Raw genomic sequence first — 16,568 nt, 5'->3', positions numbered from 1 at the left:
AAAACCTTTGGCTTTCCGTTTTCCCGAAACCTTTTGGCTTTCCGAATTCCGGAAAAACTTTTGACCTTCCGTATTCCGGAAACCTTTGACCTTTCACATTCCGAATTTTTTTTGTCTTTTCATTTTCCCAAAACTTTTGGCTTTCCGTATTCCGGGAAAACTGTTGGAATTCCGAAAATTTTTGACCGTTCGTATTCTAAATGCGTTCGGGGTTGATTAAAAATTTTACAAATTTCCTGAAAATTAGTGGAAAATTAGACAAAGGTTATTTTAAATTTTAGAAAAATGTGGGGTTGGTGTTTGGCACGTGGTGTGTCCATTCGGGCGCCCGTGACCATTCAAATTCCTTTTAAATTATATTTTTTGACCCAAAAATTTAGAAAAATCCATTAAAATTGAAAATTTTCATTGGATTTGAGAATTGTCGGACGGAATTGAAAATTTCGTGAACGATGGGATTCTAAGAAAAAATTAGGAATATTCTAAAATTATTTTTAGAAATCCTAAAAATTGGTATTTTTAAAATATCAATGGTATTTTGGCAAATTAAATTGCTAAAAATTTTCTGGAAAAATATAGGTTTGGAATGCCATGAGATAGGTTTGGTGGAATTCAAAATTATTATATTTTGAGGCCCTATAAATTAGGAAAAATCAAAAAAAATCATGATAATTCTTTTTCTCGAGAATTTAATATTTTTGAGGGTTATTTAATGTTGAAGTACGTTTTCTCGTACTGACATTAGATAGATGCGGGTTATTCGTATATTTTATTAATACAATTATACCTCGTATTAATGGATATTTATGTTTGGATTAATTCTAAACGATGTATTCATGATTTTTTACCATTATTTAGCCATTCTTTTTGGACATGTTCCTTAATTTCTTTTGATGGCTATAATTTTCGTTCAAAGTGTGTTTCACCTTTGACATTTTTCCATGATAATTTATTTTGGCACTTATTAAAGTGTGGATTGTGCTTAATTTCTTAAGCCTAAGACAAACTCTATCATGGGTTAGTTGATCGGTTTATTTTGGTGGATTTCTATTGGATGTTTTCTAAGTTTTATATGGACTCATCAGGTTCTGCCTAGATCACTTGTGTCTAGGGTTTTTTTTATTGAGTGCTACACACATGTGTTTCACTTTCTTACTTTGGAGTTTTATTTGAACAACACAACGTTCATATACTCTGGATTGATGAGTTGGCCACCAATTTTAATGCTTCTTTTGGCATGATTAAATGTACATTAGATGGTATGCATTGTTTTTTATGATCAACTATGTTATTTATGGATTGAAGGAGCTTCTATGCTCTTATCCATGGTTTTATAAGGATCTTTTGATCTTTTGAATAATTACATGTGCTTTGAAGGTAGCACTTGCCTTCGTTTTTTGCACATAATTTTGGAGTATATTTCTTGTACTCTTGTGTATATTCCAACTCGGATACCTAGTTGCTTATATATCTAGGTGAGTTATTTTTCTACCCTAACTTTATTGTGTTTTGGGTAGTTATCATTAGAAAGGCGCCAATAATTCAATTTCTTTTCTAATGATGTACTCTCAGAAGGAGTTATTCCTTGATGTAGTCTCAAGTATATAGAGACAGGTTTAGTATGTGAAAGTCTGGATAAGGCCATCTTATTCCTTTTATACAGGATTTTATTCATATTTCCTAGACAGCAGCATACTAGGGAGTTTCAAATTGTTAAGGTATATATGGGTGGTATCATGGTGGAATGGGACGCTAGGGATCCCTCACATATATTATCTTATGGGATAATTTGGGCTCAAGATTGTTGCTTTGCTTACATCACTTAGCATGTTGACCTCAACATTCAAAGACAATCTTATTTTCTAAATTCACTAGAAGTTATATTGTGGGCATTCTCTAAATAAATTTCTTTTATCTATAGCCTACATGTTTTGATGAGGGTAATCTCGTCCGCATTTTCACTTGTTGAAATCTCTTTCTTTAGAGTTCAAACAAGTTTATCTTGTTGTGTTCGGATAAGGAAATTTGGATTCTTCCTTTATTGGCATTTCTTTCTCTAGTTCCGTACTTTAGGTGATTTACACAATCAACCTGATAGGTTTACGGATGGATATATGTGACTCATCGAGACGTTGATGACTCTCTATGTTGATATGGGTAACTCGAGACGTCGATTATTCCATATGCAGATGTGGGTATGTCGGAGCGCCGATGAATCCTTGATTTCTGCTGTTATAATGCCATGTTTTCTACTTTATTCCGAATGGTTTACAACGAGAAAGTTACTTTGAATGTGAATTGTTCTGATCATCCGCAGTAGTCTGATGGGCAAACAGAGTGTATGAATCAGATTGTAGAGGATATGCTTCATGCATATGTCTCTAGAAAATCATCATATTGAAAAAAATATCTTCCAATGATGGAAATTGCCTATAACAGTTTTAAATTTACGGCTATTATTTTTTAGTCCGTGCATACTTATGTATGGGTATTAACCCAGGGCACCTATTGATGTCGGTCTTAAGGACATCGAGCTTGATGCATCGAGGGATTTCTTGCGAGATATGCAGGAAATACTAACCGAAGCTCGGGATTCTATCAGGAGTGCTCAAGATAGGGCACGGTTTTATGCTGATAGATGACGCTCATCTCGGTCTTTTGAACCAGGAGCATTAGTTTATTTTAATGTTCCTAAAGATTTTCAGACTTTGTCAATGGGAAAATGCTCGAATTTATCTCCTAGATATTGTGGTCCATTTTCGAGTTATATATCGGATTGACACGGTTGCGTATGAACTAAAACTACCTCCAATTGTTAGAGTTCATCTAGTCTTTCATATCGATAGATTGAAAGGGAAACTGGGAGGTGAGGATGACACAGTTACTCCTCAAGAACTCGTTGAAGTCGATGAATTATCCTATGTTCCACATGAACCTGATAAGGTACTTGAATTCAGGGAAAGGAAACTTTGTAGTTAACTAATCCCTGAGGTTAAAATAAGGTGGAAAGATAGGAAAATTGAGAATTCGACTTGGGAGTCGGTTGAGATTGTTCAGCGCAGTTCTCCTTCTTTTCATTGCAAGAGTGCAATGTTTTGAGAGAGGGGAATAGGGTCAGGCATCCAAGGGTCACACATGGGAAATGGAGAGTCAAGAGTCATTTGAGAGCCCTCCTATATAATAGGGATATGGGGCACACTCAAGGGGGCTTGGAGGCTTAGGCTTATGAGGCCAAGGCTATGTTATGCTCTCTTGTGTAGAGGTTCATGTCTACTCATCTACCATTTCACACTATAGCTACATGCTATTGGATTGGAGTTGTACCTCTTGATGGTATGGGACATCAAGGTAAAGGTATGATGTATTTCATTTATTATTCATGTGTGCATCCCTTGGGCTCGAGGGTGGTTGGGTGGTTGAGTTTATGCCTGATTTATGCATATTTATGCATAACAATTATCTAGAGAGATCAAGGTAAAGGTATGATGTATTTCATTTATTATTCATGTCTGCATCCCTTGGGCTCGGGGGTGGTTGGGTGGTTGAGTTTATGCCTGATTTATGCATATTTATGTATAACAATTATCTAGAGAGATCTTAGGGTTTTAACATATATGTACATTATGTGTGCTATGTTATATGCACATTATGTGTGCATATACTAGGAGGCTAACCCACATTAGGCTTGTGAGCATGGGAGCATGGGAACAAGCTCTAGTGGAGCATGGGTTAGGACTAACCTTAAGGGTTAAGGTTAGGGTTAGGCATCCAAGGGTCACACATGGGAAATGGAGAGTCAAGAGTCACTTGAGGGCCCTCCTATATAACAGGGGCATGGGACACACTCAAGGTAGGCTTGGAGGCTTGGGCTTATGAGGCCAAGGCTATGTTATGCTCTCTTGTGTAGAGGTTCATATCTACTCATCTACCATTTCACACTATAACTACATGCTATTGGATTGGAGTTATACCTCTTGATGGTATGGGACATCAAGGTAGAGGTATGATGTATTTCATTATTATTTATGTGTGCATCCCTTGGACTCGGGGGTGGTTGGGTGGTTGAGTTTATACTTGATTTATGCATGTTTATGCATAACAATTATCTAGAGAGATCTTAGGGTTTTAACAGTGAGGAGGCAACGGCTCACTCAAAGAGCAACACTCCTACTACCCCTCACCATCGGAGTCACCTAGCAGGCAAAGAAAAGGGAGTGCCAAAGTCAGAATCATCAGGAATACCACCCTATGGGTGGAAATGGCGTCGAGACCGGAGAAGAGGGCCAAGAGGGAGCCAGAACAGACCATCTTTGAAGACGACGTCATCACTCCGAGACAAACAAAGCCACACGCTTTTGCGGTAGGCATGGCCATAGATACAATAAAAAGGATTGAGGCAAAGTACCCAAAGGCACATCCAATAGACGTATAGTTCGGACGGGAGGATGAAAGAATAGGGTTGGGGTGGCTTGGGTGAGCAACACGAAAAGGGTCTATGAGCCGAGGTATGCCCAAGAGTGCCCTATCAAGTTTGTATCGATAGGCATCGCATCGAAGGGGCCGAACCAGAAGAAGGCAGATGGAATAGGCCATAGCCGTCTGGACGACATGGTCCAAAGTAGGAGACAATTTGGATCCAGAAAGTTTTTAGAGCAACAACAATTGTGGGCTTCGCTGTTGGCGCAACGTCCACCATGATCGCCAGGTGTTGGAGGTCAACTAGCTTGTTTGGCCGCTACCCAGACTATCCCGTTGTATAACAAACTATTATGGTTTGAGTTTTCTTGCTTTGAAATAACCTTGTAACAGTTTCTTGCCAACGGGTAGTACCCAGATGAATGTAAGCAGCAAAGGGGATTATTTCTATATGTGTGGATTAGAGGATAAGAAACTTAGGGGATAGTTGAGGGAGAGCTGAGCTTTTGCCAATGTGGTGTCTTGTACAATTGATAGTTCAAGCTAATATTGAAGAATGTTACAAGGGTTGGTCCCTAACTTGTCTCTATTTTGCTTTGCATAGTTCTGTCTATTCTACATCCATATTATGTTAAGTGTACTCTTGACTGGACGTAAACTCCTATTCGGAATCATGACAGATCTAGAAACTAACTTACTTGTAATCTCGATTAACTCCCCAAGGTTAGGTAGACGGATAGCTCAATGTGCTGGCATTGGCTTATCACTTGAGCACAGTTGCATTAGTCGCCAATCTTCAAGAGCCGACAAAGTAAGCTAGAACCACATAAGTGCCGAGTCTTGATCGAATACTGGCATTGCAAGAGCACGGCAATCAACTCATCAACAAAGAATAACTTATGTCTCTTATGATGTCTTCACCACAAAAAAGACTAGATCAATATTTGTGGAACACAAACCTTGTAGAGCTTTCGCAAGTGGGAATGGAGCCTAAGATGTGCGTCGAGAATTTATTATGTAATTGTCATTTTAGCAACATCGTCACTATCAATATCTTAACTGATATTGTATCAAGCAACAATATTGATATTAATTTAGAAAGACGCCAATAATTCAATTTCTTTTCTAATGATGTACTTAGAAAGAGTTATTCCTTGATGTAGTCTCAAGTATATAGAAACAAGTTTAGTATGTGAAAGTTTGGATAAGACCATCTTGTTCCTTTTATACAAGATTTTATTCATATTTCTTAGACGGCATACTAGGGAGTTTCAAATTGTTAAGGTATGTATGGGTAGTATCATGGTGGTATGGAACACTAGTGATCCCTCACATACATTATCTTATAGGATAATTTGGACTCAAGATTTTCTTGCTTTGCATACATCACTTAGCATTTTGTCCTCAACATTCAAAGACAATCTCATTTTCTAAATTCACTAGAAGTATTGGTAACAAAGTAAAGTCTTCTTTTATCCCTTAAAAAAAGCAAAATATAAAGAGAGACATCATCGGATAAAAAAAGTAAAATATAAAGAGAGACGTCATTGGACAAAAGGCAAGGTTTGAATGAACTATGAATGTCCTCAAAATGTGGGAGTCAAAAAAAAATAAGGAAGTCAAAATTATTGAAGTGTCAAATAAAAGTGTAGAAAATTATATGACAGTGGAGAAAAGTTTCATTATCATCTTTCAACCCATTAAAGATTTGGCCAAAAGACAGTTTACTAACCTTCGGATAATCTCCAAGTACTCATTTTTAGAAATAAAAGATATTTGATTAAATACACAAGTACAACAGAATGAATGATATGACTAGCTATTTAGCTGGTGTTTGAAAATTACTGTTTGAAAAATCATTAACACGCATAACCAAAAAAACCAATATCAAATGTGGGGCATTTCAAACATTAACACGCATAACCAAAAAACCAATATCAAATGTGGAGGAGTGCTCGAAAAAAATGTTTTTTTTCAAATTCTTAAAATTAAAGGCAATGTTTAAACTTGACAAGGATTTATATTTAAATATATATATATTTCATCCCTTACAATAAAATATATATATATATATATAATTAGAAAATATATATATATATATGTATATATCATCCCTTAAAATTAAAAGGGACGTGAGATTTCAACCGGGAGTTCTGAATTTCAGCCGGGAAAATTACACTACAACGCTAGGTAGTGAACTACAATATAATAATTTGTTGTCCTCGGAATAAAGCTCCCTTTACGCAGATCTGATTTAACTCGCACAGGCCATGATTACAAAGTAATATCGTTGTCAGACATGGTCGCTGATATCATCAGTAGCCAGACATAAACAATGAGTAAACAAACACTTACTTTTACGCTGTCCTATACGACCACGTTCTACCCTATCCCATTTAATTTTTCCCCAAGCATTACTAGTTTTTCTTTTTCATTTGACATTTTTTCCCTTTGAAGACTCTGAAGAAATATTATAATTAAAAAAACCCTGATATTTTCAGGCATGAAAAGCTTGGAGAGGGATGCAAACTTGCAAATGGCTCTACCCACATTAAGCATACAACAAGGAAAGGAATTGAGGACCATTCATCCACCCCACATCAAGCATGCAACCACAAGGAAAGCAACCGATTGGGAACTTTCAATGATAAACTACAATGATAAAACTAGCCTCGTGAAAATGCCATGCCAGGGAAACAACCAAATTCCCTGAATATGCCAAGGAAACACGTGCACCAATGCTCAGATAACCCATGTTGCAGATGATAAACTAGACTTGTGAACACGTGCAGCATGAGACTCCACCGATGCTCACATAACCCAAGTTGCAATGAGGACTTTCAATGGTAACTTATCAATAGAGGGTGCAATTCGGCCACTTCAACTCAATGCTTGAATTACCATTACTTGCATATCAAAAGTTGGCACTGAAGTGGCACTGTAGGCAACATAAAAGTTTCCATAATAGCTCAGGGAATTAGTGATCCAGTAGTAAACGGCATAAAGACATGTCAGATAAGAGCCTCTACAAACAGAATTCACTAGGCTTGGACATAAGACTCAAGAGCCTCTACAAACAGAAATCACCAGCCTCTCCTTTGAACTGGGAGGACACATAACAAAACTGCTACAATGGGCTATTCCTTCAAGCTCCCGAGGTCAATTACAAATCTATATTTCACATCGGATTTAGTGAGTCTATCCATAGCTGTGTTCAGGTAGTCCACAGAGATCTTCTCAATGGTCGAAGTGATATTTTTCTCTGCACAGAAATCCAGCATCTCCTGCGTTTCTTGGATGCCACCAATAAGACTACCTCCCACAAAGCGTCGACCTGCAAGTTGATAACAGACAAAATTAAGACACCCAAAAAACCATGGAATGGGCCACATTGAGATTCAAGATTCATAGATGCTGCAAAGTAACACATGGAAATAGCAAGTTACACTAAATTCATTTGTTACATAAAAAGGACATACAAACAAAAAATAGGTTTAAAATCGCATTTCAACATAATTGTGAATACAATTTCACACACAAAGCCTATACTCTGCTGCAACCCAGTAATTCAAGCTATCAGTCCTGGCCAACAAAGACAACCACCAACCAGGATCCGAATCAAAAGTATGTAGCGCATGTGAGTGAAATAAGTTTGCGACATGTGAGTGAAAAAAGTTTGAACTTACCAAATATCACAGCCCCAGGTCGAAGCTGGAATGGTTTCTCAGGAATACCAACAAGAACAAGCTTCCCATTCACTGTCAGTAGACTCAGAAGAGGCTCCAGTTCATGAGGGGCAGAAACCGTGTCAATAATGTAGTCCAGAGTCTTGGAGGCTTTCTGCAAATAAGATAATACTGATTGGCACTCAAGTTCTCATACAGTGATTAAAGAACCATTGAAGAAAAAAACTCTGGTATACCCTTCAACCAGTTGAACTTTCTATCGAAAACAAAAACTTCAAAACCAGGCCACGTCATCATGTAAAGAGAGCAGCCCCTATATCTATTCGCATGTGCAATGCAGTTTTTTAGAACCAGCTATACACACCACCTTTATCCATCCACGCATGCTCAGCATTAGAACCAGCCACACACTATGCATATACAGAAGCATGCATTACAAAACAACACATTTAGCTAGACAAGATCAGAGGATACCTACCATTACAAAACCACACATTCACCATTATGGATTGTAATTTATTGAACCTAACTAACAAACACAAAGGGTAACACTAAAATAGTTTTGCTGACTATCACAAATGGAAACATACAAATTTCTGTAACTATAAGTGTGGAAACATACAAATATCTGAAACTAGAAGTGTGATCAATGTGATAATCACCAAAACAAAATCTTAGCAAATTATAATCTAAATCCAGAAAACAAGTCTGATTAAAGTGGGCATGGGCACCGTGTGTAAAGCCTAAGTATATCACAATAAGTGAGAAATCAATGAATTTGAGAACTAAATAGAATCAATACACTGTACCTATAATGTAAATTCAACCCCAAACCGCATTCATTTCAGGAACATTTTCAAAATAAAAAGAAATCAATTTACTTGAGCTTTTCTTCACATTAGGATGCATGCATAAAAAAACCAAACTCAACCGAGATCAATGCACTTATCAACAATGTAGATTCAAACCCCTACATGCATACACTATAGACATCATAACAGCACGAGCAAGAACTGAATTTGACAGTATCTCAGAAAAAAAAAAGAAGCATTCGGTCTTAACAAGAGACTAATGGAACATACCCTCATCACATCCTCATCATGCTGACAAGTAAGTTATCAGCTCCCGAATCTCAGAAAACAGAGAAGCATTCACTGTTAACAAGAGACTAGTGGAACTTACCCTCATCGCATCCTCATCAGAGCTGACAAGGAAGTTATCGGCTCCCAAGATCTCCTTTGCTTCTCTCTCTTTCTTTGGAGAAGTGCTGATAACAGTAATCTTTAGGCCGAAGGCTTTGGCAAACTTTACCGCCATGTGGCCAAGCCCTCCTAGCCCAACAACTCCAAATTCTTTGCCTCTCTCCGTCATACCAAAGTGACACATGGGACTGTACACAGTAATTCCTGCACAGAGCAATGGTGCAGCCTCATCCAGAGGCAAGTTTTCTGGGATGCGGAGAACAAATCTGGCAACAGAGAAGCACAACAAAACATGACCCGCAAAATGTTCAGCATTAAAAGTATCGTATTCACCCGCTTGACCACACTAAAATAGTTGATCCTTCACAAGGTCCAAAAAAAAAAAAAAAAGAATGTATCCTCACCCGCTTGACCACACTAAATTAGTTGATCCTTCGCAAGATACAAATTAAAATTTAAAAAAAAGAATGAAAACACAATTAGAATTAAGCAAGAACCTTACTTCTCATTAGTCACCATAAGCGTTGAGTAACCACCATACGCAGGAGATCCATCTGTGTCTACACTGTTGTAGGTCCAGACAGTCTTTGGACAAAACTGCTCAACCTTTTTCTCGCATGCATCACACTCACCGCAAGACCTCACCATGCATCCCACACCCACATGGTCACCCACCTTAAATTTAGTAACATCTGAACCCACCTCAGTAACAAGGCCCACAACCTCATGTCTGCAAAATTGTGGAATTAGTCAATAAATTCAATATCAAATTTACCACCATGTGCATAACAAAACAAAAAGGCAATGCAGCGAACAGAAACCTATAGATTTAAAAGAGTTTAAGATACTCTTCACGAAAACTGAACCCTAAAATCATGGAGCTTGCCAAATACAGCAATTGCATGTAGAGTTCTATGCAGATATATAGGACAATCTAATACCTAGTCAGTATACAATGCAAAATCACACAGAATACATTTCGCATGTGTGCAAAAGGACACGTAGCAAGGTGGCACTGCATTAGACACGCCAATGATCATTAACTAACATTCAAAATCGTACAGGATGCAGTTTGCCTGTGTGCAAAAGAACACATCAAAGGAGGCACTGTCATTAACTCTGACATGAGAAACAAAAAAGAAAGTAAAATGTACCGACGGTTCACTACAGATGACATTCAAGAGGTCAAAACACATGCCAGAGAGTGACCAAGTCTAAATCCTTGCATGCGCATTCTAGCTAATACATATTCTATTGACATGTGCTCTCGACATGGATATATTGTTTGGCATGCTTCGTATGTTCTCAACCCACGTACATTGTTTCACATGCATGTGTCAGTAACATTCGGTGTGAGCATGCACCGGACAGATGAAACAGAAACAAGGAAGAGGTGAGTAACAGATAAATGCAGGTGTGCAGATGGTGGTAGCGGAGAGGATGTTTTACCCTGGAACCATGGGGTATTTGGAACCTTTCCATTCATTGCGAATCTGATGCAGGTCGGAGTGGCAGATCCCACAGTGGGTAACCTTGAAGGTTACATCGTTTGGCCCAGTAACCCTGCCATGTCCATGGCCACCAAAAAAAGAACAACGACGGCACAAGCATCAAGAAACAATGCAAACAGGAACAGTGAAGGAAAGGAAAAGACGTATCATCAACACCAACTAAAGCCAGAAGCGCTAAGTATTCATAGCAGAGGGACAGCACAAACAACCTTGCCTAAACAGAGACCTAAACTGTCCATAACAAGAAAAAAAAGAAGCAAATCTAGCGAACACACAAAACCTTCACTATCAGTTAAAAACTTGCTAGCACAGAAAACCTAGCTGCTAATGACAGAAAGAACCTAGCTACAAAACAAAAAAACTCGCTCGTCTACAAACTTGCAAACATAGAAGCCCTAGCTTGTCTTCAGGTTGGCAAACACAGACACTCTGTTTATCTCCGACAGACCGCAGTACCTGCTTTGAGCTTGAAAGCAAAGAATAAGAGGAAGATAGGTACAGTCTCGTCTACGAGAGCAGAGAAGCTTGAAAGACAGAAACCCTAGCTAGCCTTTGGCAAAAGCCTCAGTAAGGAAGGAAAGCTCGCAAGAAAACGCAGACGAACCAGAAGAAGATTTACCGGCGGGTGAAGGAGAAAGGGGTGAGAAGGCCTGAGCTGTCGTGGGCGGCGTAGCCTTGAACGGGGACGGAGGCCATGGCGAGCTTGGAGAGCAGAACGCGACACCGACACAGGCCTGCAAAGAGAAGTGCTTGATTCGTTTACGGACATAACCAAGAGGCACTCTATTTAAAACGTTGCGTGCATGAGCTTTTCTCTTGAGTGCACAGGCTCGTTGTCCTACGTGGTAGCCATCAATGTATGGACGTGGAACGTCCGTGGTCCGGTAGGTGTTGTTTTTACAAAATATCCATTCTTTCTCCATTTGTATTGGCCAATAAGTAACTAGCTTTACTACCAGAACTCGTAGCTAGTGGAGACATGGATGACTGATGCGCAGTGCCGTGTGCTGACTGGACTCTTCCCGTACAAAGCGCACACTTCTCACCATGCGGCAAACGCGCGTGCAGGCTTTTCGTCCGCCAATCAAAAAAAAAGTGTTTCATTTTTGGGCACTTTTTGTGAGCGCTATTTTACGTGGCTTTTAAATTTTAATACCGGATTAATTTTAACTTCTATCATGACAAGACACCATCACACACGTGTCTCACACACACACAAAACGTCCCCGTCACGGGTGTCCCGTGAGCTGAAATTCAAAATTTTAATTGCCCTTTAAACCAGCGTCGAGAAAAAACACATTTTGGTAATTTCACAAATAAAAATTCTTGATGTAAAGGTGGTGACCAAAGTTTGTTCTATAATGAAAGTTTTACACTTTTTATATGAGCCTAAGCACGTTCATGTGCCATCTCTTGGCCACAATGGTGCTTGAGTAAGTTTAATTTCGCATTGTGACGCGAGACGCGAGCACTCTTTTAAAAAAGCACCACTCCTAGAGTATTTTGAAGATACAACCACTTGTTATTGCTTTGAAATGTACTAGTGGGCAACCAGTGCTTCGCACGTCTTTTGAGACTGCAAATTCAAATTCTACCTAAACCTCCTCAAACCTTCTCCTCTCCTTCCCGAACTTCCAAATTCTTGCCACATGGCAACTTTGTGAAAATTTTCCTCTAGATAATATAAAGACGCCTCACCCGTCTTCGACTGGTAGGAGTTGAGGACACTTTCCCTCAAATGCTCAAATAGAGCTACTTCATCATCCACGAATTGGAATGTGAATATTCTCCCTTTTCATAGTGTATAGCCTAATAGATAGCCTAATAGATATATTAGATTATATATCTGTTAGGCTATACACACACACACACACCCCATATATAGATATATATTTCTTATAGCCTAAAGACTAAAGCTATACACACACACACACTTATTAAATTACATACAGCTTAATATGTGTGTGTGTATGAGTGTGTGCAGCCTAATAAATACCTAGAGACTAAAATATCTATATATACATCTCTCTTTATATATATATACACACACACACACACACACACACACACACACATATATATATATACATATATATATACATATATATATATATACATAGCCTAAACTATAGTCTCTCTCTCTCTCTCTCTTGAGCCTAAACGTTTAAAAAAGTTTTAAAAGAGCATGAGTTTTCTCTTTGTACATCACAACTATTAAAAAACACATATTCTCTCTCTCACACACACACACACAATTTCAATAACATATATAATAGAAAAGTTTTAAAAAAGTATGCCACACATATTAAACCATTAAAAAATATGTGTGTGTGTGTGTGTAATAAAATACATATAGCTTAATTTTTTGGTCATATATATGTGTGTGTATGTACGTATCTTTAGACTATATATATTTTAGGCCATACACACCTACACACACACACACACACACATTCTATATGTTTTCATTCCATTTTTGTTAGAATATATATATATATATAAACTATTATATAAACTATATGTTTTAGAATATATATAAATACAAAAATGGAATGAAATACATATAGCCTAATGTGTGTGTGTGTGTGTGTGCATTTGATTATTATTATTTTTTGTATAATAAAACACATATAGCCTTATACATTTTCAGCCATATGTGAGTGTATGTGTGTGTAGCTTTAGTCTATTAGGCTACACACACACACACACACACACACACACACATATATCTATATATATGTGTGCATTTGATTATTATTATTTTTTGTATAATAAAATACATATAGCCTTATACATTTTCAGCCATATGTGAGTGTATGTGTGTGTGTAGCTTTAGTCTATTAGGCTACACACACACACACACACACACATATCTATATTTATGTCTATATTGTATATATTTTAGGCTAAGAATCTATTAGGATATATTTATTTTAGTGTGTATGTATAGCCTGATAGATATATTAGACTATATATCTATTAGGCTACACACACACACACCCCATATATAGATATATATTTTTTACAGACTAAAGACTAAAGCTATACACGCACACACACACACACATTTATTAAAATACATATAGCTTAATATGTGTGTGTGTGTGTGTGTGTGTGTGTGTGTGTGCAGCCTAATAAATACCTAGACTAATATATATATATATATATATATATATATATATATATATATATATATATATATATATGTACATATATACATAGCCTAAACTATATTCTCTCTCTCTCTTTTGAGCCTAAATGTTTAAAAAAGTTTTAAAAGAGCATGAGTTTTCTCTTTGTACATCACGACTATTAAAAAAACACACTCTCTCTCTCTCTCTCTCTCTCTCTCTCTCTCTCTCTCTCTCACACACACACACACACACACAATTTCAATAACATATATAATACAAAAGTTTTAAAAAAGTATGCCACACATATTGAACCATTAAAATGTGTGTGTGTGTGTGTGTGTTTGTGTGTGTGTGTGTGTAATAAAATACATATAGCTTAATACATTTTTAGACATATATACGTATGTGTATGTATGTATCTATCTTTAGACTATATATATGTGTGTGTATGTATCTATCTATCTTTAGACTATATATATTTTAGGCCACACACACACACACACACATTAGGCTATTTGTATTCCATTCCATTTTTGTATTTATATATATTCTAAAATATATAGTTATATATATATATATATATATACATATATGTGTATATATATATATATATATGTGTGTGTGTATACACACACACACACACACACACACTATATATATATATATATATAAATACAAAAATGAAATGAAATACATGTACCCTATATATGTATATATATATATATATATATATATATATATATATATATATATATATATATATATATATATATATATATATATATATATATATATATATATATATGTATACATACCTCTATACATATATATATATATATATACACACACACACACACACACACACACACACACACACACTAAAATACATATATCTTTATAGATTTTTAGCCTAATATGTGTGTGTGTGTGTGTGTGCATTTGGTTTTTTTTTATATAATAAAATACATATAGCCTTATACATTTTCAGCCATATGTGAGTGTATGTGTGTGAGGCCTAAAATATAACCTAAAGACACACACAAATATATATAGCCTAAAACATATATAAACTATATGTATAGCTATATTTATATATTACATTATATACACATACACATATATATCCACACACACACACACACACGTTAGGCTATATGTATTTCATTTCTTTTTTGTATTTATATTTAGTAAAAATTATATTCCTTATAAATAAGTATATATATCTATATATATATATATACATTTGTATAGCCTAATAGATATATATAGTGTAGTATATATGTGTGTGTAGCCTAAAATTATGTACATATATATATAGCCTAAACTATATTCTCTCTCTCTCTTTAACATTTATTTTTTTTTAAAAGAGCATGAGTTTTCTCTTTGTACATCACAACTATTAAAATTCTCTCTCTCTCTCTCTCTCTCTCTCTCTCTCTCTCTCTCTCTCTCTCTCTCGTATACACAGTTTCATATGAACATATAAAATAGAAAAGTTTTGAAAAAGTATGCCATACAAATTAAACCATTAAAAAAGTAGTTTTTTGAAAAAGTAGTTTTTTGAGCTCTCACTTTTAATAGTTAAGAAAAACGTGCAAACTGTAAAACCTTCCAAAAAAAAGTTGTTAAAAAATAGATTCTCTCTCTACATCACACTGAAAAAAGAAGAAGAAGAAGTTAAAAACAAAAGGAATAGTAGAAGGTGAGTTAAGCAAAGGAAAATAGCCAAAAGTAACCTGCAGATTGTAAGAAGAAGTTAAAAGCAAGCGTGCAAAGAAGAACTCAAAAATCAAAAGAAAAGAAAAGAAAGGGAGGGATTGTGGACATGTATACCAAGGTCCCCCACCTCCAAATCTTCTCCCAAACCTAGGCAATCATAAACCTACCCTCCTCTCCCTAAAAGGTTCATTTTCAAATTCAAAAAAGTTATCATTGAAGAGAGTGCTTTAAATGCTTTCCTCTTCCTTAATATAAAGTATATAATATAGAGAATTCAAAATTCAAAAAGTTGATGTTTTATAAATGCTCCTTCTTATAAAGATCCTCTCTAGGTGCTGCCACATAGCACATCCAGAGTCTTTCCTTAAGATAATATAGAGAAGAGAAGAGATACACAACTAGCACAAAATGGAATATCATTTAAATTGCAATGTACCTTTCCACTTCTTCCTACACTTTTTTATTGTGGTGAATTAAAAATGTAGTTGCTCTCTCTCTCTCTCTCTCTCTCTCTCTCTCTCTCTCTCTCTCACACACACACACACACACACACGCACACATTTTTGACACCATTTACAGCTATGTTCGGCCTCAAATGTGACGTCGTGTCCTTGTTTATGCCACTGTCAACGCTTTGAAATCCATTTAAGGAGGCATTGGGGCAGCAATAAGTTAAAGCAAAGTAATTAGAGTTTACCAATTTTAGGAGCAAAAAGATTAATGTTCTCAAGCACCGTGAGGGTGGTTTGGTTGCTTTCTCATCATTGCAAATTACATTACAAGTAACATCACTCTCCCCCATACCTACAAAAGTCTTATTTTGCAATTGACAATGAGGGTGGTTTGGTGGCTTTCTCATCATTGAAATGACATTACAAGTAACATCACTCTCCCCCATAC

At 36.4% G+C, this 16,568-nt stretch overlaps 1 protein-coding gene across 1 annotated transcript; it reads right to left on the bottom strand.

Moving 5' to 3' along the window:
* Positions 1-7,286: 7,286 nt before the first annotated feature.
* On the bottom strand, positions 7,287-11,585 carry LOC147628442 (putative mannitol dehydrogenase). Its single transcript, XM_086813589.1, has 6 exons — positions 11,435-11,585; positions 10,754-10,867; positions 9,807-10,034; positions 9,285-9,570; positions 8,103-8,256; positions 7,287-7,750 (listed from the first exon to the last, which is right to left on the bottom strand). The coding sequence occupies exons 1-6, from the start codon at positions 11,509-11,511 to the stop codon at positions 7,554-7,556; spliced, it is 1,056 nt and encodes a 351-aa protein (XP_086669715.1). The 5' UTR covers positions 11,512-11,585; the 3' UTR covers positions 7,287-7,553.
* Positions 11,586-16,568: the final 4,983 nt, after the last annotated feature.

Source organism: Cibotium barometz, chromosome 19, assembly GCF_041138505.1.
Source record: "Cibotium barometz isolate CiBa-2024 chromosome 19, ASM4113850v1, whole genome shotgun sequence".
In the NCBI taxonomy this organism is placed as follows: domain Eukaryota; kingdom Viridiplantae; phylum Streptophyta; class Polypodiopsida; order Cyatheales; family Cibotiaceae; genus Cibotium; species Cibotium barometz.
The sequence above is the reverse complement of the archived record's forward strand: the minus strand, read 5'-3'. Positions and strand labels throughout refer to the sequence as shown.